General features: G+C 41.1%; 1 protein-coding gene across 1 annotated transcript in view; it reads left to right on the plus strand.

The window, feature by feature from the left end:
* Positions 1–24541, plus strand: part of GRIK1 (glutamate ionotropic receptor kainate type subunit 1) — a 173772-nt gene extending 149231 nt beyond the window's left edge. Inside the window, exons 13-16 of the mRNA XM_075101183.1 lie at positions 2182–2399; positions 8673–8898; positions 13267–13517; positions 24050–24541. Coding sequence (XP_074957284.1) covers positions 2182–2399; positions 8673–8898; positions 13267–13517; positions 24050–24205 — 851 coding nt within the window. The 3' untranslated portion in view covers positions 24206–24541. The remainder of the gene's footprint in view (positions 1–2181; positions 2400–8672; positions 8899–13266; positions 13518–24049) is intronic.
* Positions 24542–26919: the final 2378 nt, after the last annotated feature.

Below are 26919 nucleotides of genomic sequence, written 5' to 3' on the forward strand. Positions count from 1 at the left end.
TTTCAGAAAGGCAAGCTATCCGTCAGAGCCCCAGTTCAGTCAGGTGATGGGTCAGACCAGGACTATCCCATTCAGGAGAGCGCTTAGGGCAAAGTCAGTGAGCATGGAGTGTATATTAATGATTTTTGCTGGAATCAAGGCCCTCAGTGAAATAAACATGGAAGTGATCAAGAGATGCTGGGCCTGCTTGGTTCAGCTGGGAGCAGAGTGTGCTCAGCACCACACAAAAGCAAAACTGTAGCTCACTGCATAATTAATAGACTGGCGTCTCAAGCTTAATTGACCTGAATGTACTCTGCTGCTTTTTCACAAACAGCTTTTTGCTGGAGGAAATCACCCCACATATTCAGCACACAGAGTTTCTCTGCCTACTCTCTTGTGCTGCCATAAGGCTGTGCTGGCAGATTTCGTGGTTGGTTGTTAAGATATCTGCAAGGTATCTGGCTCTTATGCATAACTGGGATGTATTATGTCAGAGCTAGGTATTACATCAGGTCCAAGAATAGAAATTATATTTGTATAGCTGTCTAAGCTTAAAAAAAAACCTTCAGGATGACCTGATTCAACGCTCCTAGAAGCCAGCTTTTGCAGGTCAATCTCAGCTTAGAAATAAGCACACACTTTCCCTGAGAGCAACAATACGAAAAAGGAAAAGTTTTCATTGTGTTGAAAAGAAACTCGAATCTGAAAAGCAAGAAAGTGCAACAGACCACAAACATAAACCCAGGTAGAGCTACAGCTCTTGAATCAGGTACATTTGGACTCAGAAATTTCAAGTGAGAGCTTTTGCTTTTAGACTGCTGGCTTAATTTGAAATCCATGAAACACCAGGGCTGCACAGGCAGAGAGAGCGTCTGCTCTTACAGTTTGGCAATTCCTTCAACCTACTCAAACCCTCGGGCTGTGCTTAGCTTTGACCTTTAAGAGACATGCCTATATGTTTACAAAGCTAAGTTAAATCTGTTTGCTGGTTGTTTGGAAAGTTTTTTACCCTTTTGGTCATTGCCCCGAAAGTCACATTCAGAGTTTTTGCGAAGTCTGAAAATATTCTCTGTAACGTGTAAGTTTCTTACAGAAATCATTAAATAGCCGGGGAGAGATAATATGTCAACACATTTTTCCAGTAATAGAAACATGTTTTCACATCAAAAGCTTTACAGGTTGAGGTCTCCACTCACAGGCACTTAAGTACTTTCTTAGGTCCATCCTTCATCAACGAATAATTATGCAAAGGCTTAACTCTGAAGTCAAAAGTATTCAAGTGGCTGTCTAAGTGCTTTGCTGAACCAGATCCTTGAATCCCACATAATGAGCTAAATTTAGTGGGGATGCCTTTAGAAAAAAACAGCACAAAACTTGCACCAGAATGCTTAGAAATACAAGTACCTGTGTGGTTTACATACAGTTTGTCTGAGCTGTTTAGAAGCCATTTCAGTGCACTTAACACCCACCCGTGCTGTTCTGAGGGATTTTATGACAACGGCAGCTCACTTTGATATTTTTAAGTGTGACATGCAGACAGATCTACTAAAACTTTTTATGCAGTAATGAGCATTAAATACAGTGTCCAAAACTTTGCATTGCCCTGTAGATGCAAAGGATATGTTCATGCACCCTCTGAATTTTCAAATGTAAACCACACATTTGTAATCAGACGTGTTCTGGGTTTTGAGCTCAGGTTCACACAGGCTGATGAGTTCACTGGAACTCTATTGATTGCCCTGTTTCTGCTTAGGCATGTCAATAGGATGCACAGGGCAGGTTTCTCATGTAAGGTATTTCTGCCAGGTAGCTTGTAAGCAGAATAGCATTCTGCTAAAGATCTCCGATTAAAAAATTGATTACAGTATACTGGCAAAAAGGGATTCAGGAAACGGACAAAAATACTGGCGTAGCTTGCTGGAGATGTAAGAGTTTAATATCACAATGAGCATTAGCTCAGAGATGTAATGGGGCTTAGACCCAAGGACAATTCCATTTGTCATGTGTCATGGCATACATCCCCTTCACAGTGTGTTACCATCATAAATGTTAGCTGTGCATCTGTGAGATTATTGTTTAAATCATTTTATCATACTACAGCTCATAAAAGCATTCTGTGCCTAAAAAACAGTCTGTGGTATCAGGAAAGGCGCCTTTCAGCATCATTTTAATATGATTGTTTTGATGATATTGTAACAGGATCAGAGCTGATGCCCAAAGCTCTTTCTACCAGAATAGTTGGAGGAATATGGTGGTTTTTCACCTTAATCATAATCTCATCCTATACTGCCAACCTGGCTGCCTTCCTGACCGTGGAGAGGATGGAATCCCCCATCGATTCAGCAGATGATTTGGCAAAGCAAACCAAGATAGAGTACGGGGCTGTTAGAGACGGATCCACAATGACCTTCTTCAAGGTAAGGTGGCATCAGCAAGCTCTGTACAGTCAGACTAACTCATGGCCCTCCAGCAATAAATGGTGAGGTGGTATCACAACACTTGGAAGCATTAGCATGATAGGTAAATGCATCATTTGCCCAAATCCATAGATGATTCTTCAGTACTATTAATGTAAAAGATGGGAGATTTTCCCCCAAGACATATAGAGAAACAATCTCATGTTGTGCTGCTGCGAGGGTCAAACCCATGCCTTTGATATGTGGGGACATTCTACTCCAGGTTGTTTAGCAGGGTGGGATCTTGGCTTCTTACAGCCACTTGGCTAAAATAATTTCTGAAGGTCACATTTGCACCAGAAAAATACCGCAGGCAGCCAAAATGCAAGGTTGTTTGTCCCTTTTTTAAAATGGTCCATGGTTGGCATTACACAGATTATTAATATACAGGTCACATACATGCATGAACACGTCTGTAAGTAAAAGGTAATTTTCTGTGGCTAATTGCTTGGTAGATAACTGCGTTCTTTTTTTTTTTCTTTTTACTATTAGTATTAATTACATACAAAATGGGTTCATCTCATATGATGTCAATGTAAAAGCCAATAAGGTATAAATATAAGATATACATACAAAAATCCTGTGACAATTAGAATTAATTAGCAGCTTCGTCAGTAGTCTCAGCAGGGCGTGAATGGTATCCTGGTATCAAGCACTGAATGAACTGGTATCATGGCTTTCACTGTAGCATCTAGGAACGGTGTTTATAGATAGTCAAATATACCTTTGAAGAGGATGGGGCACCATGGGGAAGCAGCATGTGGGGCAAAATAACACTCAGGCCACACATGCGTGCAGGAGTGAGCAGCTTCAGCCCCATGTGCTGCGAGCCCAAGCCCCTGCTGCTCCACCCTGAACTTTAACAACAAACCTTTCAGCTTCCACATGAGGCAAAGTGCTTCCACACGCACAGACAAAAAGCATTGTGGCTAAAGTATTTGGGTCATCGCTCAAAATGAGTAATACTCATCAAGGATCTTTCAATCATGTAATAGATCTGATGGTAGGCTATCTCTGATGGAGCTGTCAAGGGTGAACTGTCCTTGTAATGGCTCTCCCATGGCTTAACAGAAATGTTTCCATGCTGAAAGAAATGCACAAACTACAGCATTTTTCAGAGCCTTGTTATAGTCGGTTCTTGAATCAATGAGCTGACATTTCCATTAAGATATGTTGGGAAACCCATCTGGAGATATTCCTGGAAACAGCGTAAGGCAAGTACTGGCCTCTCATCAGGAATGTAAGGCAGCAGGAAGCAGCCTGTGCCACCTTCTGAAGGACTCCAGGAAACTCCCTTGGTCTGAGAGCTCTTCACTGCCCAATCACTATCATTGCTATTCTGAAGTCATATTTAGTGTCAGAGAGAAATCTTCAAAACCTGTTTCTTCCATGGTTTTTCAGAGGAAATAGCCTCTTAATTTCAACATGAGACGTTCAGAACATTTGTTCAACATTCAGAACAAATTTCTAGAGCTGTTTCCAGTTTTACACTGATTTTTTTGTACCATCAATCCCTGATGTTAAAATTTGTAGGCAAAGAATGTAAGCCTTTAAACAAAAATTTCAGACAAGGCAATTAAATATTTATATGCTATGCATGCTAGCTTACTTGTGCTTGAAATACATGTGTACACAAACACAAGTGAAAGGACACTAGTTTTTTACAGAATGGAGATGGATTCTCAGGCAGAGTGAAGGTGACATAATGAAAGATGCATGAAAAATACAATTTATCACACTTGTAAAACAGTGAGACACACAGAGTGTTATATAAAAGGTGTTATTATTTTCATTACAGAAGCCCTTCAAGATCCTCACATGATTAGGATTTCTTTACGCTGCCCAAAACGTAAAAAAAAATAATCACAGAGTAGGTCTCTTTAGGGTAAGTATGATAGATACTTACGTATGCAAAAGGAAGACTGTGCTCTGTGAGGGCATGACTTTGCTGCTCTTGGACTGTAAAATACTTCTTATACTTCTTAGACTAAGTAATTGTGTGCACACATACACATACATGTACACACACACACACACACCAGTGAGAGACCTGGGAATTAGGAGAAGGCAGGAGTAAGGGTTTCTGGGCAGCAGTTACTCCCATTCCTGCACTGCACCTGCATTATGGTATAGTTTAAGAAAAAGCACCTTTCAATAACAGTTCTAGAAGAGACCTAAAATAACTCTGCCTGGTTTTGGGCAGTTGTGAAGTCCTGACCCGGCCTGAACAGTTTCCCCCGGGCTGCCCCATGCCATAATGGACTCTGGGAGCATCCCAAAACCCAGGGGTATCCTCCAACAGCCATGCCCCTGTGATTTGAGGGCTGGAGGAGCTGAGCTGGAGTGAAAGGTGCTTTTCACAACAGACAGCCTATGCTGCAAAGACGATCCTGCCACCTGGGAGTGCTGATGTGATGGGGACAGGGAAAGGAAAAGGAGCAATCAGCATGACCAGGTGCACCAGCAGTAAAACTGTCCTGCAGGAGTGTAGCACAGGGCTGGGTTGCACTAAGGGTCATTATTTCAAGTGTTTCCTGTGTTGCAAGATTTGATTTATCTGAGGGCTATGCCCAGTACTTAAACCAAGAAATGCCAAGAGAAACAGCAGGCTCTTTCAGACCAACAATTTTTTAAAGCAAAACCATGACACTCCAGGCATTCCTTGCTATGGAGGATAGAGGAACAAGAGAGTGTCTCTCATGCAGGACACAGACGCAAAGACCAGATAAGTCTGATTTTTCAGGACTATAAGAGACACACATGACAAAAAGGATTTCTGAAGACATCAAGTGTAGAAAAAGATCCTGGTAAAGCAAACTCTGAAGAGCTTTGGTTTGGGCCTTTGTGCTTAAAGTAGAATTATTGAATCGTTTAGGCTGGAAAAGACCTTTAAGACTGTCAAGTCCAACCATTCATCTAACACTGCCAAGTCCACCACTAAATTATGTCACTAAGCACCATATTTACACATCTTTTAAATACCTCCAGGGACAGTGACTCAACCACTTCCCTGGGCAGCCTGTTCCAGTGCTTGACAACACTTTCCATGAAGACATTTTTCCTAATATCCAATCTAAACCTCCCCTGGCAAACTTGAGGACATTTCCTCTTGTCCTATCCCTTGTTACTTGAGAGAAGAGACCAACACCCACCTCATTACAGCTTCCTTTCAAGTAGTTGTAGGGAGCAATAAGGTCTGCCCTCAGCCTCCTTTTCCCCAGGCTAAACAAGGCCAGGTCTCTCAGCTGTTCCTCATAAGACTTGTTCTCCAGACCTTTCACCAGTTTCGTTGGTCTTCTCTGGACACATTCTGGGGCAGCATATCCTCACTTCCTTCACAGGCTCTATCTTTGGTTTGTAGCTATCATAGCTGACTTAAGGCTCATTGTGTGGAGACCACATGTGGTTATTAAACACCAGTGCCTGAGGGATCCCTGTGAGAAGTTGATTTTCTGGTTCTTTGAGCTTTAAATGTTGATATGTTTCACCTGTAAATTCAATACCTGTGAATGTCACCTAAAATCCTAAATTCGGTAAGCCACAGGATACCACTAAACTCTGAAGTTGGTTAAGTGGCTCTTTACAAGTAGAAACCATTTTCACTGCTCAGCTGGGAATATTTTTTAAAATTCTTGAGAGGTTTAAGTGGTAGATTGAGTCTGATATTGAATTTACTGGAAGGATATATTCCTTATTCAGACGAATTTGAAAGAAAGATCTTAGCTTCTCGACTTGCCAACTCCAATTTTTTTCAGGATAGATCATATGCCAAATTCTGGCCTTTGAATTCTCATTGATTTCAGTGAAAATGTGTCTGCACATCAGAAGGTAGGAGCTGCAACATGAGCTTAAGATCTTTTATCACAGAGGGGCAAGAAAGCAGTGGAATGTTTATAGATGTGCTGGATACAGAGCAGGACAGCAGTCTGGAGAAATATGTGTAGGTTATGATTTGTGGATGTGAAACACCTTGCCTTCAGTTGCACTTTTCACACATTTGGACATGCACAGAGAAGGTGATTGCTGCCTTAGATCCTGCTAGCTCACCTGCCTAGAACACCATCCCCTTGCTGGAGCACTCCTTAACTGTCCAGGCCCTGTTTTCTGGGTATTTTCATCCCGTATGGCAGATGAGACTGTGTACAGGGAGGATGCTGACTCTGAGGTTCCTTCAAAGTCAGAACTCCACTTTTCCCCAAAATAATTTCAATTGCTTTTGTTTTCATCTCCCTACTACCAGGCTAGAAGGCATAGTCACTGCAGAAACTTACTTGAAAATATTGCCTCTTTAGCAATAGTTTTTCTGGGGACACTATTATAACAGGGATACTAGTGGAAAATTCAAAATTAGTGGAAAAAACACAAATTAGTATAGACAAGACTAAAGAAAAAGTGATGTAAGTTTGAATAAATGCAAATACAGTTTTCAGAAAAGCAGTGCAAGTACCTTGCTTTTCTCGTATGGTTCCCAACCTGCATCCCATCCAGTAGGTACATTGTGTAATATCATCTTTCAGGGGCTTCCTGCTGCTAATTCGTTTTGCTACAGTTGCATGAAATTCAACAAGGCTAACCGTCGGGTCCTGCACTTTGGTCACAACAACCCCATGCAACGTTACAGGCTTGGGGACGAGTGGCTCGAAAGCTGCCTGGCAGAAAAGGACCTGGGATTATCTGTTGACAGCCGGCTGAACACGAGCCAGCAGTGTGCGCAGGTGGCCAAGAAGGCCAACAGCATCCTGGCTTGTATCAGGAATAGCGTGGCCAGCAGGAGCAGGGCAGTGATCGTGCCCCTGTACTCGGCACTGGTGAGGCTGCACCTCAAATACCATGTTCAGTTTTGGGCCCCTCATTACAAGAAGGACATCGAGGTGCTGGAGCGTGTCCAGAGAAGGGCAACAGAGCTAGTGAAGAAGGCTCTAGAGCACAAGTCTTATGGGGAGCGGCTGAGGGAGCTGGGGTTTTTTAGCCTGGAGAAGAGGAGGCTCAGGGGAGACCTTATCGCTCTCTACAACTACCTGAAAGGAGATTGTAGCGAGGTGGGTGTTGGTCTCTTCTCCCAGGTAACAAGCAATAGGATGAGAATGATTCAATAATTCAACCGGGGAAACGTGAGTGTGTGGAGGACCTTCAACTGATATTTACACTAAAAAGTTGGTTTGTGTGTGTCTGCCTCACACTAGGCTGCAGTACAGAGTATTTCAGCAATAGTTGGCTTTGCCATTTTGGACAAAATAGTTTCTATTGACAGTTTCTAATGGTCCAGCTGTCTGTAGGTCTACCTTGATATTTAATTCAAAAGCAGCATTTTGTGCTCAATGTTGTGTGAGAGCATACAAGGAAGAAAGAAGTTTAATCATGTTAGTACTGTGTGAGAACTTGAAGGTTTTTTTGGTTTGTAGGCAGCACATATTGAGGGTAGCAGGCACAGGGCTCCAGTGTGTCCTGGGCAGGTTCATTTTTTCTTTTCGTATTCTCCATCAAAGGCAGAAGTGCAAACAAGGGGCACCAGCACTTCCTTTCCCTGCAGGGTGCCTGGGTCCCTCAGGGACTCCCACAGCACGGATAAAGGAGCAGGGAGGAAGGAATGTTCAACACTGTACAGAGATGGCTGGGACTTCCAGCATCCCTCTTCCCTGCGCAGCTGGGCATTGCCACAGGACATGGACACACTCCTTCCATCAAACTCTCCCTTAGCTTCAGTGGGCGAAAGATTAAGTCCTTCAGTCTGATTGCAGTGGAAGGCAGAAAACAGAAGTTTGCTTAGAAGCTGCTTTGGGTTTACTTCTCAAGCTTTGTCCTTGAGGTACTTGACTTGTAGGCAAGATATATCAATACAAAAGAGCCACTACTTTATTCATCATCAGGGTTTCGGAGTAATGTGTTTGCCCTGACAGGCAGCAGCACTGCTTCTGAGTACAACAGTATCCAGCTGCCCAAATTTAGCTGGGTTATGTGCTGCAATCCATGTAACAGCATTAGTCCAAAAAACTTCAAAGCACTTCACAGTCATGCCAGTAATGAAGTTCCTGGCACTGCAAAGGAAGTGAAAAAAGGGATTCCTAAGCATAAAGCACAGTAAGAGAGAAAGGCTGCTGGAAGGAAAACCCTGCTACCGATTCTCTTTCATTCAAGATGTGCTATTTGCATTGGTCACAACAAAAGGCTGAGGGATATTTTACAAGTGTAATTGGGGTGCTGGTGTGATTCTGTGCCCTCATTTTCCCTCCTCAGAAATCCAAAATATCAACATATGAGAAGATGTGGGCATTCATGAGCAGCAGGCAGCAGACTGCGCTGGTGAAGAACAATGACGAGGGAATCCAGCGTGTGCTCACAACAGACTATGCGCTGCTAATGGAGTCAACCAGCATAGAGTACGTGACTCAGAGAAACTGCAATCTCACCCAGATCGGGGGGCTCATCGATTCAAAAGGCTATGGCGTGGGAACCCCTATTGGTAAGATGCTTTCCAGCATGAGTGTTGTGGAGCACACCCAGCAATGTCCCCTTCAGAAGTTTAGATGGCCATTTGAATCATGTCCTAGTCTTTTAGAAACCTTTCTCATTGAAACAGACCTAGGAGCCTCCTTTTAGGCTAAACCTCTACTCTTGCCCTGCTTATGTGCAAGCAGTCTCTGCAAGCGAAAGGGAATACAGCAGTGCAGGCTACATCTGCAGAACGAGGTCGAGTGACCTGCTTGACTTCTGGAGTACCCCATTCATAGCAAACAGGGTATCTGTGCTGCTCTGTGCTGCTTGAGGTGCAAGTCGCTCTACTGAAATTCAGTTTAGTTTGAGAAATCAGGTAGTGTCGCTGGGAAAATGGAAGTGGGCAGGTTAAATGTTATGTCCAATGTACACAGCCCAAAGAAAGCTGCATGATAAGAGACTAATTTCTGATCTATTTCATGACCTCATCAATTGCAAGGTTCTGCATCTGCATCAGGGTTTTCAATATTTTGAGCTAAGCAGAGTCCTAAGACTCTCCATCTCTGTGAACTCTTTCCAGTAGTCCTTTTTAAGCCTATCCAGTGTCCTTTTCAAGATTTTCTGATTGTAGAGAATTAGAAAGAGTGTCAGGTTTTTGTGATGTGTTCTTGTGAATAATCAGCACTGTGCAGCCAGAACTTTTTCCTGTGTAATATACTTCTCCATAATGCTCACATATGCACTTACCATGCCACGCTTAATTAATAGAGATGCAATTTTATTGTCTTCAGGGGAATTTTTCAAGGCAATATCAGTTTACACAGATATAACAGACGAAGTGTTTGGTCTATCGGCTGTTTGGACCAGATATAAATAAGGGAGAAACACCACTGCACTTTGAACTGTGATTCTTTATGCTACAGAGTACCTCAGACAGATTGCCATATAGATAATATTTTAAGTGTATTTTTCCACTGGCTGTGTGAGAACAGCCTTCTCACCCTGAGGAAAATTATATAAAAGCTAAAATCCTGAATAAAGACAAATGTACGGCAGGAATTTCATTGCAGTTATAAAGCTGCCACACTTTAAACCAAGAACAATGAAGGAATAATTGGAACAGATGGTAATCCTCAGAGAGAGTGCATCCATTGGAAATACAGCTGTGAAATATATTTATAAGATGCTTCTTGTATGATAAATGTGCCTTAATTTTTTCTTAAGGAAAACCAGCAGAATTCAGGGAAATAGATATCTCCAAGCACTGTGGAATAAGTCGGTGCCATCAGGCATCTTAAATTCTTAAATGATTGATTTCATAAACAAGACGAGCTGTGAAGATCCTTCCATTATTCAGATGGAGCCCAAATGCTCTGTTATTTTTCTCATAGCATTCAAGACTATTGATTGCAGAAGCTGTATGGGAAAAAAAAAAAGACCTGTCTGTGACCCTTAACACCAATGTTTTAGCAAGTCTTAACTGGTCTGCATTCGTTCGTTCAGGAGAATGCGCAACCACATGGCTAGGGTATGCAGCAGCAAATTGTGCCTCACACTCCAAAATTTCCAGTGAGTGAGCTGAATATAATCATTATTTGGCTCCCAAAGAAACAGGAAAGAGAATTTTGGAAAGTTCTATGAATCCAAGAAATGTACTGTTTTGCAGAGCATCTTCTGCAAGTAAAAAACCTCAGATATAGGCTGTCTTCCTACTTCTTTGTGCTGAGTTAGGATAAAGGGGATTTAGGCGTATCAACAAACATCTCCATTTATGTTTATTGTGGAGCTGATGGGTCACAGAGAGGAGGGCTTTTGTCAGACTCTTGGCAAAGACCATTACTAATGAAAAACCTGCAGCAGTGGTTCGTGGTGAACTTAATGCACTCTGGAAGTACTGCTGTAGTAAAGGCACCTCTAAGCAAAACTTATGCAAAAATGTCACCCTGGGAGGAATGTGGTTGAAGAAAGCAATATATACAGATGACAGGACAGGTATTAATTCCAGTATCACTGCCAGTGCTGATGCTAGTAATTCTAACACTAAAGCTATCACCAGTTACTTGGGAGACTGTTAAGGAAGTAGATAGATGCATTTCTTGGCTTGAGAGGTAGGTTGTTAATAGCTCAGAGGCCATAAATGATATGGTGAATATTCAGAGAGGTGTTGAGATGGATTTGTGTGCAGTCCTAGCGCTTACCAATTAAACATCACCAATCCAACACTCCAGGCACACTTGACAAACTTTAAAAGCACATATAGAAATATAGATGTACCTGTTACCCTCAAGATGAGTTGTGATAATCCTGGTGGCAACATAAACATCACAAGAAAGAATGAATATCCCCACAAATCCTGCGTTGTGGCTCAGGCTACTTCACTTTACCTAACAGCTATGTCCTTTCAGACAAGGGAAAATAGATGAGTCTTACAATCTAACAGACTCTAGCTATCAGGGTGATATACCTCTCCTAAAGTAGAAACAATTCTGCCCTTTCTTCTGAGAGGCGCTGCTGTTTTCAGTGGTAATAATTCACTTCTCTGTGTAAAGATAGTTTTGAAGATGTTTCTGTTTTGTTTTCTGTTGTGCTTATTTTTGGTTCTTTAATAGCATGCAGAGAAATCATCTATTCTTACAGCAGTCATATTTTCCCTTCAAAGCTAGCTACCTCAAACAGCGGCTGCTGATTGCTGGCTTCCCAGATGGACTTTGTATAATCTGACACATGTCTCTTAGCATCTGTGGTCACAGCGTGTCCTAGTGCTGGCAGTAAGATACGCTGAAAAATAGCTGAGTGTTGGCACAACAAATGAAGAACTGCAATGTTTTCACACTGATTCTCCTCAGACAATGCTGTGGGCTAAAGGAAAGGGAAAACAGGGAGTGGGACTTGTATCCATGGTACAATTATTTTTAATAACGTCCTGCACAACATATAAGAAAGAAAACTGAAGTTGTGAGGCCAAATTTCTGAGGCTGTTTAGATGCATAAAGACACAGAAGTGGTGCCTTGTGAGATTTTCCTTAAGTGCCCATGTCTATGTGTACCACGCTATCGCTGAAATTGTGGCACAGGTTCTGCCTTAACAGTTTGTTTACCTTGATAAGATTGATAATTGCAATTGCTTTAATCTGCATCAAAATGTGACTTTTGGTGAAATTACAGCTTAGAAAATAGTCTTATTAATGTGTTAAAGGAGAGGAAAGGATGGACATGGACATAGCTACATGGACAAAAAACTGGCAACGCTGTATTTCAGCACAGACACTAAATGCTTCCAACTGTAGCAAGTCCAGCATGGCAGGATTTGGGGGCATATATAAGCCCTAGGAGCCACACAACCTTTCTTGTAACCCTCTCCTGCTTGCTGTCATAAAATCCTTGCCCCATAAAGAAAAGTCTCTCACAATACCAAAACCAGCTTCCACTTGCCTATTATAATCAATAACAGGATTGCTGCTGTTATTGTTAATAACTTCAGCCTCTGGAAATATGGGAAAAGATAATTGGTAGCAATCGCATTTAACTAGGTGCTGCTCCCAAAGCGTGTTGAGAGGCAAGCCTGTCTCCCCTTTAGGGCTACAGGCTTGTGCTTCTGCAAGAGCATAAGTTGACTGAAGGGTCTCACAGGCGGCAAGAGATTTTGGAAGATGGAGAGCCAGAGCAGAGTGCGTGAGCGTCAAACCTAAACAGATTGAACTGCCCAATGTGACCCTGCTATTTGCCAGATACTGTACAGGCCCATTAATGCTGCTGAGCCTGAAGGCACATCATTTAGCAAGCTGTTGGCCTGCAAATAAAAGGCATTAAATACTTGTTATTTTCAGCTTGCAGTACCAATATTGTTACAAGTCACGGAAAAAAAACTCAGCCACGTTGTGTTATAAGGTGTGTGGTAGCTGAAGTTGAGTTGTGGGCTTATGCAGGTACAAATGAGAAGAGAATGTATATGACTGACTGCGGGCTTTTCTTAGATGGCTATTCATTTTGCATGCAGTAGGAAAAATAAAGAGATGTTGAAGTAAATAGAGGGTATAGAAAGCGGAAAGTCTCAAAGGATGCTGAAAGCAATATTCAAACATAATATGGAGGAATTACTTAGCAAGAAAACCCACTGCCAAGGCTTAAATAAACCTCAGTAGGAGACCCTAGAAATTATAATGAATTCTCAAACAAATAACCACACCAAAGGAGCCTTCTGCTTTCCAGTCCCCGGGAAAGACACCAACAGATAGTCCTCTTTCCCATTCCAGCTGAAGAGAAAGCAGGATTTTCTAGCCGGAATAATCAATCTTGTGATAAGGGAGTACTTGTGCTTCAGTTAGCAGCAGCTTGCTTCCTCTCTGCCTTCACTTTGCTGCAACCAGCACTAACGAGTCTTGCTCTCACCTTGCAGGGTCTCCTTACAGAGACAAAATCACCATAGCCATCCTCCAGCTCCAGGAGGAGGGAAAGCTGCACATGATGAAGGAAAAGTGGTGGCGAGGCAACGGCTGCCCTGAGGAGGACAGCAAAGAAGCCAGCGCTCTTGGGGTGGAGAATATTGGGGGCATCTTCATAGTGCTCGCTGCAGGGCTTGTTCTTTCAGTGTTTGTAGCCATTGGTGAATTTATATATAAATCAAGGAAAAACAGTGATATTGAGCAGGTGAGTCATTCATTTCCAGCTTGCTTATATTTCTGGGAGACTGAGGTTTGTGGATGTGGAGGTGACTGCTTTATAAGTCTCTTTGCTGGAGTGCAGATTTTGTATTGCTGAACTCTCACCATGCATTTCTGGCACTAAAGACAAATAATTTATTAATAAGAACAGGGAAGTACCTCACCCACAGCCCAATTAGTGCTGCTTAGTATGGCAGTGCTGAACAAGAGCAATTAATTTCTCAAACAGTTTCGCTTGATCTTTAAGGCATCAAGTATAAATTACGTTGGAAAGGAATAAAACACAACTGGATTTTTTTTTTGTATGGCATTAGCATCAGCTCTTTGAGTAACAACAGGAATGTACTTCCAAATCCCCAAGTGTAATTTTTCTCTTGCTCTAGAAAGCATTTTTTTTTTCACAGCCAGGGGTTTACACACTATGCTGAAGCATGCACTTCAAAGCAGGGAGACCTACTGAAAGGTGATGGATGCCACAGTAAAGTAAGATTATGGAGCCAAAGAAATTCTGGTTATAGCTCCACTGAAGTGTAATGAGCAATTTAAAAGGGCAGAGGGAAAACAAAGGAAATGCTGTGTATAAATCATGCTTGAGTATTACAGCAGTTTGTGAGGCAGAATCAATCATTAAAATAGAGCGTAAATACTCATTTACTGAACCACCAGCAGCTGTAAAAGAAACAAAGCATGAGCAGCAACTCAGAGTCTGTTCTTGAAGTTGTCTGCCAACCCTCTTACTGTGGCTGCCTTCCCTGGTGCCAGTTTGTTTCTGGCCATGCCCGAGACCCTGATGCAGCCCTGTTTGGCTCAACTGCTATAGCTGCCCTGATCCTCTTCACTTCAACAGGACTTATCGTAGGGACGAAGGTCACACTGCACTGCAGGATCAGTGGTCCCTGACACAATCACTAAGAGGTGGGTTCATATCACCTAACTTCAGGTTTCTAGATATGAGACATCTACTCCAAAGTGAATTGTTTAAGCTCATTTTGCACTTTCAGATGGGAAAAGCAATTCATCCTCTTCATCCAAGGTGTAATCCTGAAAGGCTGATGACATAAATACCAAAAAATGACTGTTGAGAATAATAACCTTAATGAAGGCAGCAGGGATGAGTGGGAGGAGAATGAGAACATTTGAACTCTGTCTCAGAGGTGCAGTTTACACTGCATACAGCAGTTGTGCTGGGACATGAGGGGGATTGACACCTGAGTAGAAACAAGCAGCCAGGGCTGGGGCCTTGAGAGCACTACATCTGATTTTGGGTAGGATAAATCACCTCTATCTTTTTCCTGCTGGTAAACAATCACTGTACTCTAAGGCTACTCGCCTGCTGTTCAGACAGCTGAAAGTGATCCGAATCCTACCATGTGCCTACATTTTCGAGGCAGAGCTTGGTGTTATTTTGGGCCCATGACATCTAAGGCTAATGTCAGTGAACTTGGTTCTCACAGTATCCTAGAGGAGAGGGCAGCTCCTGACTGTGCAGATCTCTCCACGTGTGCCTGAGCAAGCCCTCGTTAAAGGCAATGGCACTGTCTACAAACAACAGGCGCAGCTCATGTGGAGCAATTTTGCAGGCCATGTTAATGAGGGTCCCTGTTTTGGAATAAGTCAGAGGTAAAGGATGAATGTATTTTGCACATATTGCAGCTTTCTGATTAGTACTTTAGCTTTATAGAAGAGTTTTAGCACAAAATGCATAAAGAATGTATCGATACCTTTGCTTCATTCATGTCTCAGGAGATCTTTCATTCAAATATGTTTTGGATAACAGTTACAGCTAATTAAAATGTTTCCTATAAATGCAGAATAATGTTGCAGAATATCCTGGAAACTCTTCAGAAGTCTGGGAAAGGCAATACATTCCTGAAGTCATCATTAAAGTAGACCTAAAGGTTTACATCATGAGGGAGTCTTAATTTACTTAGAAATATGTTGGGTGAATAACATAGCATTCAGGATACATACATAACATATATACATACATATAAACGTATACCATTCTGAAACTGTACTACTGTTTCACGGCAATGTGTTGCTTATTATAGGCAGTCTCTTAATAATTAAAATCTCTAAGTGAGTTAATGTGGCAACACCATACTTCTTTTCCAGAAGTAATTTTATGGAAAGTAGAATACAAGTGATTCCAGTATTACTTTCTGATTTCTCTCAGTTTGTTTTATTTTTATTCTGGTAAAATAAGAAGCTTAGATGGAAAATGCTATACAGCGTATATTATCACTAAGGTAATCCAAAGCATGAGTCAAATACAATCTATAACTTTTCTGCTTCCATAAACATACTCTCCTTTGATTTAATAGCTTTTGAATTTCATTCTCATGTTTGTTTTTAATTTTAATTTTTCATTTATTTATTTTCTCCATTTTTGTTTTCTTGCATGCAAGGCCTTTTGTTTCTTTTACGGACTACAATGTAAGCAAACCCATCCATCCAACTCCACCTCTGGCACCACCTTATCTACGGAGTTAGACTGTGGCAAGTTAATCCGAGAGGAGCGAGGGATTCGAACACAGCCCTCAATTCACACTGTATAGTCAGGAAAGAAAAAAGGTGTGTCCGATGGAAAGCATTAAACTTCAACGGTGCACATAATGGCAAAGGTTGTACTCACCAACACATAGTTAATGACTTCAAAGTGCCTCTTACTTCAGCAGGAGATAAGCTTATCTAACACAAATTGTCAGAGTCCTGGAAATTTGGGCAGTTTAAATGCATATCACAGAAAATAATTACACCTACAGTGAAAAGTGAGTGCAGTAGACTGTAGTAGATTTTAAGAATTATCACCGTCTCTACATACAATTGTCATCTTGTCATTTCATGGGGTAATCCACCTTTTTCAGGTAAGAAAAATTATTTACCTCCTTTTCATCTTCTACCAAACCTGAGTAAACCAATAGCAGCCTCATTACTAAATGCATAGAGAAATACTTTGCTTGGTCTCTGCCAAAGCATTCAGCGAGTAGGCCAGGCAGTTCTTTATAAACCTCAGAAAATCACCTGCAGGGCTCCATTAACTTTCTGAACCCCTATTATAAGCAGCCAGAAATTTTTAGCTGGCATATCTTATTCCCAGTGTCAATATTTAATGAATTTTAATTCATCCATTTAAAATTCATTAGCCAAAGCCTCCAAGTAACTATCATAGAACAAAATCATATCTATCAGTCAAATTTTATGCCATGTAACCATTAACATTTAAGAAAATATTCAACAAAAGCACCCTCAGGCAAGCCCGATGTATACCTTTCACAGAATAACTCTGTTGACTTGGCTTGAGCAATTCATGATGCTCACTGTTGTAAGGCTATGTAACATAGAAAACTCCTTTATGGCAAAATCAGGGTATCAATTTATATCAAACAGTAAACCCTTGCCATTGCTTTCTGTATTGAAACATACAAGGAGGCTTTTGAGTAGGGGGTAGGTACTGGGTGTTTTTTATACCCTGTAAGGATACCATTTTAAGTTTCCCTAGTCCTCAGCCAGTCTGGGGACTGCAAGGGCAGGAGACCATGGACTGGATCTGCTGTTGCCAACCAAAAAACACGACAGCAATTTGAGATACACAAAACGTATAGAAATGCCAGCACTTAGGATGTCATGAAGTGTGGCAAACCACCATGTCTTCAAAACCTGATTAACTTTTATCTGTATTTCATTATATCCCAGCTTACCACCAGTTTCACCAATTCATTTCCCGCCCCTCACGCCTACTTTATGTTTTCTTACCCACTGCAGTTCCTCCTCATCAAACAAGTTAATGATCTGTTTTATTGAGGGGCCATTTCTGCACTTTACTGCAATTAGAAAACTTGTTCAAGTGGATGCCTTCACACTCCACGGCCAAACTGCCGTGGCGAAGCTCTGCTCTTCCCTTCAATTTTTTCTCTTATACCTGGCTCCTGAGAAAAGCCAGAGCATACAGTGACGTGTATTCTCCTTCTCTTCATGTTACAAGTTTTGGTCAGCACTATTTATTCTGACAGTAAGCTTAAATATTTTTTGTGGTGAAGATCTATGCTCATAGCTAGGCTATACCAATTCTTCTCTGCCAGTGCTCATGTGTGTCCGTGAGTATTTATGCTCCGCTCCAGACACTGCAAGAAATTGTCTTGCTCAAAATGGCATTTTAACTTGTTTGAATAAGCCTTGAAAGCTTTGGTTCTTCATAAAATTACCCTTCTTACTAACAAAGACCTGAATTAGATCTTCGGTGTCCTTGATTTAAGAAAGTGCTTTGTTTGCAGTTTCCCCGTAGAAAAGACTTAAAACTAATTAGATTCAGCTTCTCTCAACTCTCAGAGGAGAAGGAGAATTCCTAATGTGTTTATCTCCACCATTGCTCTATAGAAGAAATCCTCTGGGTTTCAGCTTTGACCAGTTTTCTAATTGCTGTTTAGAGGGACACAGAATCCAGAAATTTCTGTCAGTTTTTGGATAAACATTTTCATGTCTGTCAAGGAAACAGTCACATTGTTAGTAACAGTCATCATTTCCCCATGTCTAGCTGTCCCCACAGACAACCTCACAGACTTCGACTTGCCTGTGGGAATTACAAGGCAGCTCCTCCTGTCCCTAACGGAGCTTCATACCTAGCTACAAAAGGAGTTATTAAAAAGCCTTACTTGCTCTGTAGCAGCTATGCCAGCAGCTGAGGCAGTGAAGAGCCAGCATGCCACTTGAGTGTTAACAAATCTATGCTTGTAAAGGCAGTTTTTTGCAAGGATTGCTGAGGCTCCAGGAAAAGGCAGGTGCCTTCAGATTAACAGCAAGGCTTGAGGAAGGCACAGCCTATAGCATCTCCCATGAAGTGCATGGCACCTGGAGGACTCCTGCACAGACATAACAGGCTTCAAGAACTATTAAAGCATTCAAATAGTTTCTGCTTATCAACACTTCTATGACCTCTATACTTTGAAATCTGGCCACAACAAATACTTTGTTCACAAAAACAGATGGCCACCATTGCATCTTCCTAACTTGGAGCCTTGCAACTGCATCCAGGGCCCAATAATCAAACTGGATCCTTTCTCAGGTGTGTGTCAGCACGGAGACCTTGCTCTGCAATCAGCACAGGGCCAACAGCTCTGCCTGTGATGGATGAGTCACAACATACTCCATCAGTTCTGGCACTGTGGTACCAACAAAGCATAGCCGGAGCTATGTGGGGAGAAAAATGGCGATAAGCATATCCCCATGTCATTTTATGTTAATTTCTGTTTTGCTGTTGCTGCATCCCAAAATATTCAAATTAATACCTGTTTGAAAAAAATGCCATATGCTTTGATATACAGAAGCTACCTACCATTGAAAGCTAAGGGTCCATGAACGAGCTAGTTCCAAACCATTGCCAGGCTGATTTGACTGGGGTCAGTGTGCCTACCTTTATTTAATGGCAGTTCCTGCCCTAATCAAACAATCTGCAAATCCAACTAGGCAAAGGTGCAGGGGGAAGGACAAGATAAGAGAAGAATGAGGGGAAATAAGGCAATTTGATCACCATTTCAAAGAGCCAGGATGAGGGTGGATTGATAACACGGCTGCACCACGGAACTAGACCAAGCACAGCAATAACGCTTTCCCCACCTAGATTGATATTTTCTCAAAGTACCACAAGGGTATTTTGTGTTTGTGCCATGTCTCTCAGATCAAAGCCTTGAAGCTTCACATCTTTAACTCTTCAGAAACAAGGGAGGAAGAGAAGGGAGAGAAGGAAGAAATCCCCTATTGCAATGAGGTACTTCCAAAACAGAATTTTTTCTGAAGTTGTCAGGTCTGTAAATTCCTGCTCTTCAACAAACATCAATCAGTTTGAGCCCCTCCATTTTCAGGCCATAAACCCACCTCTAAACACAACGGTGGCCATCTATGCCCTCACTGAGCAGTCCCATTCATGTTTAGATGGTTTGTGATGGTTTGTGGTCTACTGACCAGCAAGTAGATTTACTGATTTCTTTCTTGTAAACAGGAAATGGAGGAACAGTTTATATAACCGAGAGAGAGTTAAAATAATCCATGGACCATTGTCATACTGTTTTGACAACCACTGTTCAATAGACACTGACAGTTTATAAGACTTAATTTAGTGATCTCCTCATGCAATTAGCCATCGGTGACAGAACACTCAAACAGATTCTTAATGTGCTGCAACAGAAGCTTGCTCACTAGGAGGAACTATTTTGGATATTTTTCCTTCAGTGCACTAGGCCCAAACAAATCACTTTTCTTTCAGCAGAAGACATATGACAGTGTCCCAGCTATGGGTCCTTCACAGTGATGAGGGCACTGCAGGAGGAAAATCCTGACTTCTGCACTTCCTTCTTTGTCCCTGAGCTGGTCAGGTGTTCTTCCGGAATAAAATCCGGCTCACGTCCTTTAATTTTCATAGTTCTCAGTTCTCTCACACAGCATACTGGATTCTTTTTGTGGTGTTATTTATTTGGTTTTGCAACATGTTAATAAAATGCAATTGAAAGTCTTGTCCCCAGTGGTAGCCCAGCAGCACAAGCAGCAGATCGATAAAGCCTGACTACAGATTCTTTTTTTTCAGTCTTGTTTCTACTTTATTTTATGCTATTTTAAAAATTCTGATTCTATAATTATCCTAAAGCTTAACACAGTCTTCTGTATGGGAGTGTAAGGAAGGATTGAGGAGCTGGATGACCAAGCTTTTATAGCCTGCTGAAATGACCAAAGAGAGAGTCTCTCAGCACAAGGAGAGCAAAATCTATTCTGTTTTTAAAGGATGACATTTCCTTTTAGCCTCACATGCCATGTCCTGCAGCATTTTGACACTGCTAGAATGAGAAAGTCAAGCTGACTAAAAGCAAAATGTTAAACTTATTACTCTGATGTTAAATGTATTGCTCTGTGCCTACTCTGCTCTCATTCTCAGCAAGACATCAAAAGTGGACCTAACAGCATGTAAAAAAATAGCTTTTTAAAGAAACCTTTTCAGTCTGGCTATCCGAATATAAGACTAGAAGAACAGCATATTACCCTTTTAAATGGAATTTTAATGTCAACATCCACTTTTTAAAGGCTACTCTAATTATGCTGCAGACATGGTGCTGTTCAGAGGGTCATATTGGGAGACCCCACTGAATGTTTCTTGCCTGTGATTTTCCTGTAAATGCTACAGCATTCTGGCTGAGTTTGTACTTGCTCTGTACCACAGTTTTCTACTGCTTGAAAAGTTCAGGGCAATTCCGGTTTTCAGTCATCTGTTCAGTTTCCTGACTGCACGGACCAGCTTGGAGATGAATAGGGTTTTGAGCTATGCTTCCTGGGGCTCAGAAGAAAGTTCATGTGTAACTGTCCTTCTGAATGAGTAACCAAACCCCTGAAAGTTCAAAGTATCATCTCAGATTGCTCTTTTATACCCTCTGAAGCTCTGTGTGAAAGCAGAGGGGCAGAGAAAGCCCTGTGTCTCCTGCGTTTGTAATGCTCCTTCCCACCTCCAGCTGGCTTTCTTGAAGACGGTAGGATCTCAGGCAGGAATATGCACAAAATTGATCAGTCATAGCTATGTCCATAACAATTGGAATGCCTTTGAAGGGTCAGTCCAGGGTCTTAAATCTACATTTAATTCATTGCTTCAGGCTGACAAAATTCATGCCAATGGTGTTTCAAGTCCCTCTAAACTAAGGATAAGGCAACTGTAAAAGTAAAACTACGTTCGTGCTTTTACAAAGCCAGGAGCAGGAGCTGCAAGGTGTAAGACCCAGGAAGCTATCACTGTAAACCTTCCTCCTGTCCCTCTCCCAACCCACTGTCTCTCTGGGGTGGCTGAGCCCACTCCTGTGTGCATTGAGTGTATGTGTTTCAACCTCTCTCATGGGTAATCAGCCGCTGGGGCCTTGCACTGCCAGATAGGATAGGAGAGAGTCTTGATAAGGCAGAGCCCTTCCAGATTTTGAATGGCCTACTTCAATATTTTGTTGGGTGGGTAAACATAATCTGTTTACAGAAAAGATCATCAACAAGAACGTTAATGTTTTTATATTCCATTTTAGATGTAACTGTTATTGATGAACAATTAGGCAAAAGTTTAATTCTTAGAGACAAGACGTAAACATCAAAGCCATTCCTAAGAATATCTTGAAGTCATTCTGATAATATTTACTTTAAAACTCAAAACAGAGTTGGAAATGGAACTGGTTGCGCACTTCACAGATCAAGTAGTTATATCTTAAAAACCTCACATACTTAATGTCAGCAATACATTTTAAATATCTATCTGCAGATATAAAATTATCTTCATGGGACTATTTTGTTGATATGAAATTGAAGTACGTTATGATAATTGCATAGTCTGAATAATATGAATTGGTTTGGAAAATTAAAATACAAGCCTATTAATGAGGCAGTAGAATACAGAATTTCATCTGCAGAAATCGTCCTTTTATGCACATTTCAGACACTGATGGTTATTATTAAATACACACAACATATAGGTTAGTAAGAACAACAGGGAAAGAAAATAAAAATGAAACTTATCAATCCTACAAATGGTTAATATAATCCTTTCCTTATATGCCACGGCGTTCTGAAATCACTTTGTAATCTAGGCTTTGAAAGCTCAATTAAAACTAAGATAGTAAAGAGAAATTATTCATGCTAAATCATGGATAATTGGAGCATACACTTTTATTAGTTTGGAAATAAGTGGTGCTACTCTCTGAAAAAATCTGAAGCAATATAGAAATAGTGTCTGTATTAGGATGATACCTGCTTCACCCACTGCTTCCAGAGGGCGTGGGGCTGCAGCAGACACCTTTGACCCTAACTCCAGTAACACTGGAATTGCTATATGACAGTGTCAAGGGGGATATTTAAATTATAATTGCACCAGCAAATTCCTGGCTATTACCAGATAGTAATTTAAAAAGAAAGCAGTACACTGCCCTGGCCTACGTCTATTACATTTTGGGTCTCAAATGAGTTTGTAGTGGTTTAGTTTATGTATACTTAAGAACTTTAGATGAGCCAAAATTAAGCATCTCAAAGAAATAGCACATTAAATTATAAATTTAACGTACTGTGGGATCTTAGTCTGTGTGCAGCCCATACCACAAAGGACATGATGGCATAAACAAGATCATACACATTTGAAATACACACACATGTCAAAGCTCTGATCTCTTGATCTTATTTGCAGAACCAGGATTACACGTATTATACAGTGGGTTTATACTGGAGAGGAAGAAGCACCATGTATGGAATCTACTTCTCTGGGATTCCTTTGCTACCTTAAACAAATTGTTTAACCTTGATCCAGGTTACTCTCCTACTCCTTCGCATTTGAAAATATTCCTCTGGAGAAGCTGGCTACTAGAAAAGCTTGGGTTTTCTCCTTTTCCAGTAATCTATCTGTTTTTACTTATTTTAGCCCTGTATAACTGAGGTCACTATTGAATTATTACTGGGTAATTTTTACTGGTTAAGAACTGAAAACTTCTTACCTTGTATTGGTATCACTCTGGAAGGGAGTTTGTATATGACACAGAGAACCATGTCTGTGTGCTGTTGTTGTCCTTTTACAAGAACTGTAGTTTTAACTAGTTGTTTTAAAGCTGGTCAGTTCTGCAGTTCTAGAAAGGGTTTGGTAGGAAGGATTTATTCAACCTGATGAAAATAAGGTGGTTGAAGTGCTGGTAGCAGTGTGAAACAAAGCTTTATTTTACATATAAACAATCTACACATATATATTTGCATGGAACAATTTTTGTGGCATTGCTAGATACTTCAACTTAAAACCTCTCTGTAGTTTTTTTGTGTTACATGTAATTATTCCAGCTGTAGATTTTAAAGAAAGTTTCCGCTTACCCAAAATGTCTTTGTTAATGTTGTGATGGTGGGAAGAAAAACATTTCTGCTTTCTGTCTAAACTATTTAGCTACTTTGTTCTTGTGGTAATTTTCTCCTTTCTTCAACACACAATATTTGAAAAAGATTCTTTCCAAAGAAAGAAGACTGAGGACTGTACTGTATTTTAGAAGTATCTGTTAATTTCATGCGGGGAAAATAACTAAATCACAAAGAAATCTTCAAAAATTATGTTCTTTGTTTTTTTCTAGTACCCCCATTTTTTTGTGGCTAAGATGCATGTGATTTAAGAGACATGTTTTTTCTTTTAAGGTTAGGAGGAAATTTACCTACTGAAAAGGATAACTTTTATGACATGAAGCCACCAAAACATTACAAATGCATCTGTGTAGAATTTTAGAAATATTCATAATCAGCTTTAGTTCAGCCAAAGTTAAATTAAATTCAGTGAAGCCAAGTTAGGCAAAAAACACGACTTTATATAGACTCACCTATTATACCTTAGGGGCTTATTGAAAGCCTGCAGAACTCAGCAGAGAAGCTTTCTGAGCCCACCAGTTACAGCTCAGGTCCTTGCTTCTAAAAGCCACCATTTGTACAAAGGGTATGGTCAAACTCTGCCTTCAAAGAAAAGTGTTTAATGCCGTTTCCATCTTCCACCAGTGTCTTTCTTTCAATGCGATAATGGAGGAGCTTGGAATTTCACTCAAGCATCAGAAGAAGTTAAAGAAAAGGTCAAGAACGAAGGGGAAATCTTCATTCACAAGTATCCTTACTTGTCACCAGAGGCGGACACTGAGGAAAGAAACCATAGCATGAGCAAGAGAGACCCCTCTGAGGAAATATCAGGAATAAAAAAACAAAACAAAAATATTGCTGCCTACAAGTTGATTGTAGTGGGATTTCTGAAATATAGACATTTACCTTGTTCTTCAGAAATTCTCTGTGGTTTCTTTTTTTAATATAGAGGTACAACAGTTTAAAAGCTCACATAGACTGATGTACTACTAATCACCTGGGAAGTGTCTCACTATTTCTTTTGAGATGGATTTGTATGCTCACCTGTTTTGCATCTCTCTTCACCTCCCCATGCATTGCTGTATGTGCTTTCTAAATAAATAAATAAACAAGAGGCAGGGTTCTTTTTTCCAATAATCTGGGAGTGGAACTTCTTTTTGGAGAAAAGATTGCAGTTTTGCTGAGCACAGCTGTTTAGAACACAGGACCCAGACAACCAAAGTAAAAATTCATACAATTAACTCATAAGCAATGACAACTCAAACAACACAAAAATGTCTTAAATACAAAGGTATCCAATAACGAGTTATTTTTACTTCCTCTGATATTGTAAGGAACACTCTTCAGGTTCTTTTCGGTGAGAAACTTGTTTTTCCTTATCTTTTCTCTTTTTCATTTCTTTTAAAACATGATTATTAGGTAATGCCATGGCTCCAGGTGCTAGATGTTCAAAAAGAAAAAACAAAATCACAAAAGCAATCATCAGTGAAGAGGGGAAGGCAACACTGACATCATCACGCTGCCTATCCTCCAGCTCCTGATACCAATAAAACAAATCTTGACTTCAAAATGGAAATCCCTTAGAAATTAGAGCCAAGAATATTCCATTTATAACAAATCCTGACCACAAACATAGCAACACCTGACAGGAATACAGCCAATGCTCTGCAATTGAAACCTTTTGTTGCAACTGCTGGGGGCATTAGCAAAGTGTTTTAAGAGTGAAGAAACCTCTGTCAGAAGAGCCACAATGCATTATAACAGCACATCCCCTCCACAAAACTGTTCCTTTATACTGCAGTGAGGTGAAGCACATTTATATTTATTGCTATGTTGTCTCTGTGATCAATTATGTTGTTCCCGGGGCTTTTATTTGTGCCAGCTGGGTAGCTCTGAGGATGCCTGCAAAAGGAAATGGGTGGGGTGCAGATACATCCACACCTCAAGGGATGAGGGTGGGTGTAGGAGATGGGTGCTCCTTGTACCCAGCAGCTGGGAACTGTACCCCTGCCTTCCTACATGCCAGGTTATCTATACAGACCTGGTCTGTCCAGGGCAATCCCACCACTAGGACCACTTCCAACCCTAAGGCAAGGCTGGAAAAAAGGGAACCAGAGGACTGGAGCCACTGACCGTTTTTCTGTGCAGCACACGGAACCGGGTGAGCCCAAGTCATATCAACAGCATTTGCTTCATCTTCTGGTGATGTTCATTATGTGGGTCCTTCAGTGAAGGGTTGAGTTTTATTGTCCTTCTTACGTTCACCCAGGGAACTTACTGCTTACCATTGATTACCTTTGCTTTGTATCCACATCCATTTCTGCCACAGAAGGAGAAAGTAATGTGAAAGCCTCTGAGTGCAGAAATCTCTCCTCCACCTTCACCTCTCACACTGCTCCCTGCAACGCCCTGTGAGCTTTTATGCTGTGCTGCATGACAAGGTCAATCTGCAATGAACGGTATTACTTACAAAAGCCCTGCTTCATACATTTCAATATTATTAGAGACTAGAAGACACCTCTGTTCATTTAGCCTTTCCACGGGGGTCAAGTTTCCTAAACCTCCAGCCTTTACCCCTGCTTTCCCCGAGGCTCTCTGTAATTATTCCATACCCTTCTCAAAACACAATGCCCAAAACCAGATCTGTTTTTTTGCCCATAGTAAGTTGGGTAGAAAAACTTCTTGTTTCTTGAAGACCACACTGCTGCTGACACACCTTGTGAGGAGATCTCTTTGCCTCAAGTGGGTAAGGTGGGGACCCCTCTGTGGTACAAGCAATGACAATTTTAGCCTGAGTTTAGGGCCATGGCCATGAGGAACTGCATATTTTTGTGGTGGACTTTATTTTTACTGAACCATTTCTCCAGTTTGTCAAGATCAGTTTGTCCCCAGCCCTGCTGGTTGCCTGAACCGGCTTGAAGGTACCTGCAAATGTACTCACTAAAAACCATCCATAAAGGAGACCAAGATGGCTGACAGACCCCTGTAGATCCCTCCAGTTTTGACAGAGAAGATCTAATAGTTAATAGGACAGTTAATAAGGCTTTTAGCTACCATACAGTATATGTCATCTGGCCTATTGCCCTACTTGTTTATGAAAATGTCGTGCAGGACAGGTTCAAAGGCTTATTAAGGACCCCTTCAATCATCCACAGGTCCCATTAAGCTGTTAAAGAAGGAAATTAATCAGGTTAACAAGACCTGGTTTTGACATATTCATATTAACTCTTGCTCATTTCCTACCAGTTACTTACAAAAAAGTTATTTCATGCAAGTGTTTGCCAGGCAACTGAAGTTAAGCTGGCCAGCCCAAAACTCACTGGATTCTTCTTTTCCTTCCTTTGAAGACAGGAATTATAAATGCTGTTTTCCAGCATTTCTTCTGGACTGTGCCTATCCTCCAGGAGTTTCTCTCAGGAGGTCTGGAGCAGTCAGTCTCTAGGAAAGGAAGGAGAAGTGTCTCTCTTAAAGCAACTACAGTAGGAAGCTCTGAAATCAGTGCTTGCTTTTGGGAA

This window comes from Phalacrocorax aristotelis, chromosome 1, assembly GCF_949628215.1.
Source record: "Phalacrocorax aristotelis chromosome 1, bGulAri2.1, whole genome shotgun sequence".
In the NCBI taxonomy this organism is placed as follows: Eukaryota; Metazoa; Chordata; class Aves; order Suliformes; family Phalacrocoracidae; genus Phalacrocorax; species Phalacrocorax aristotelis.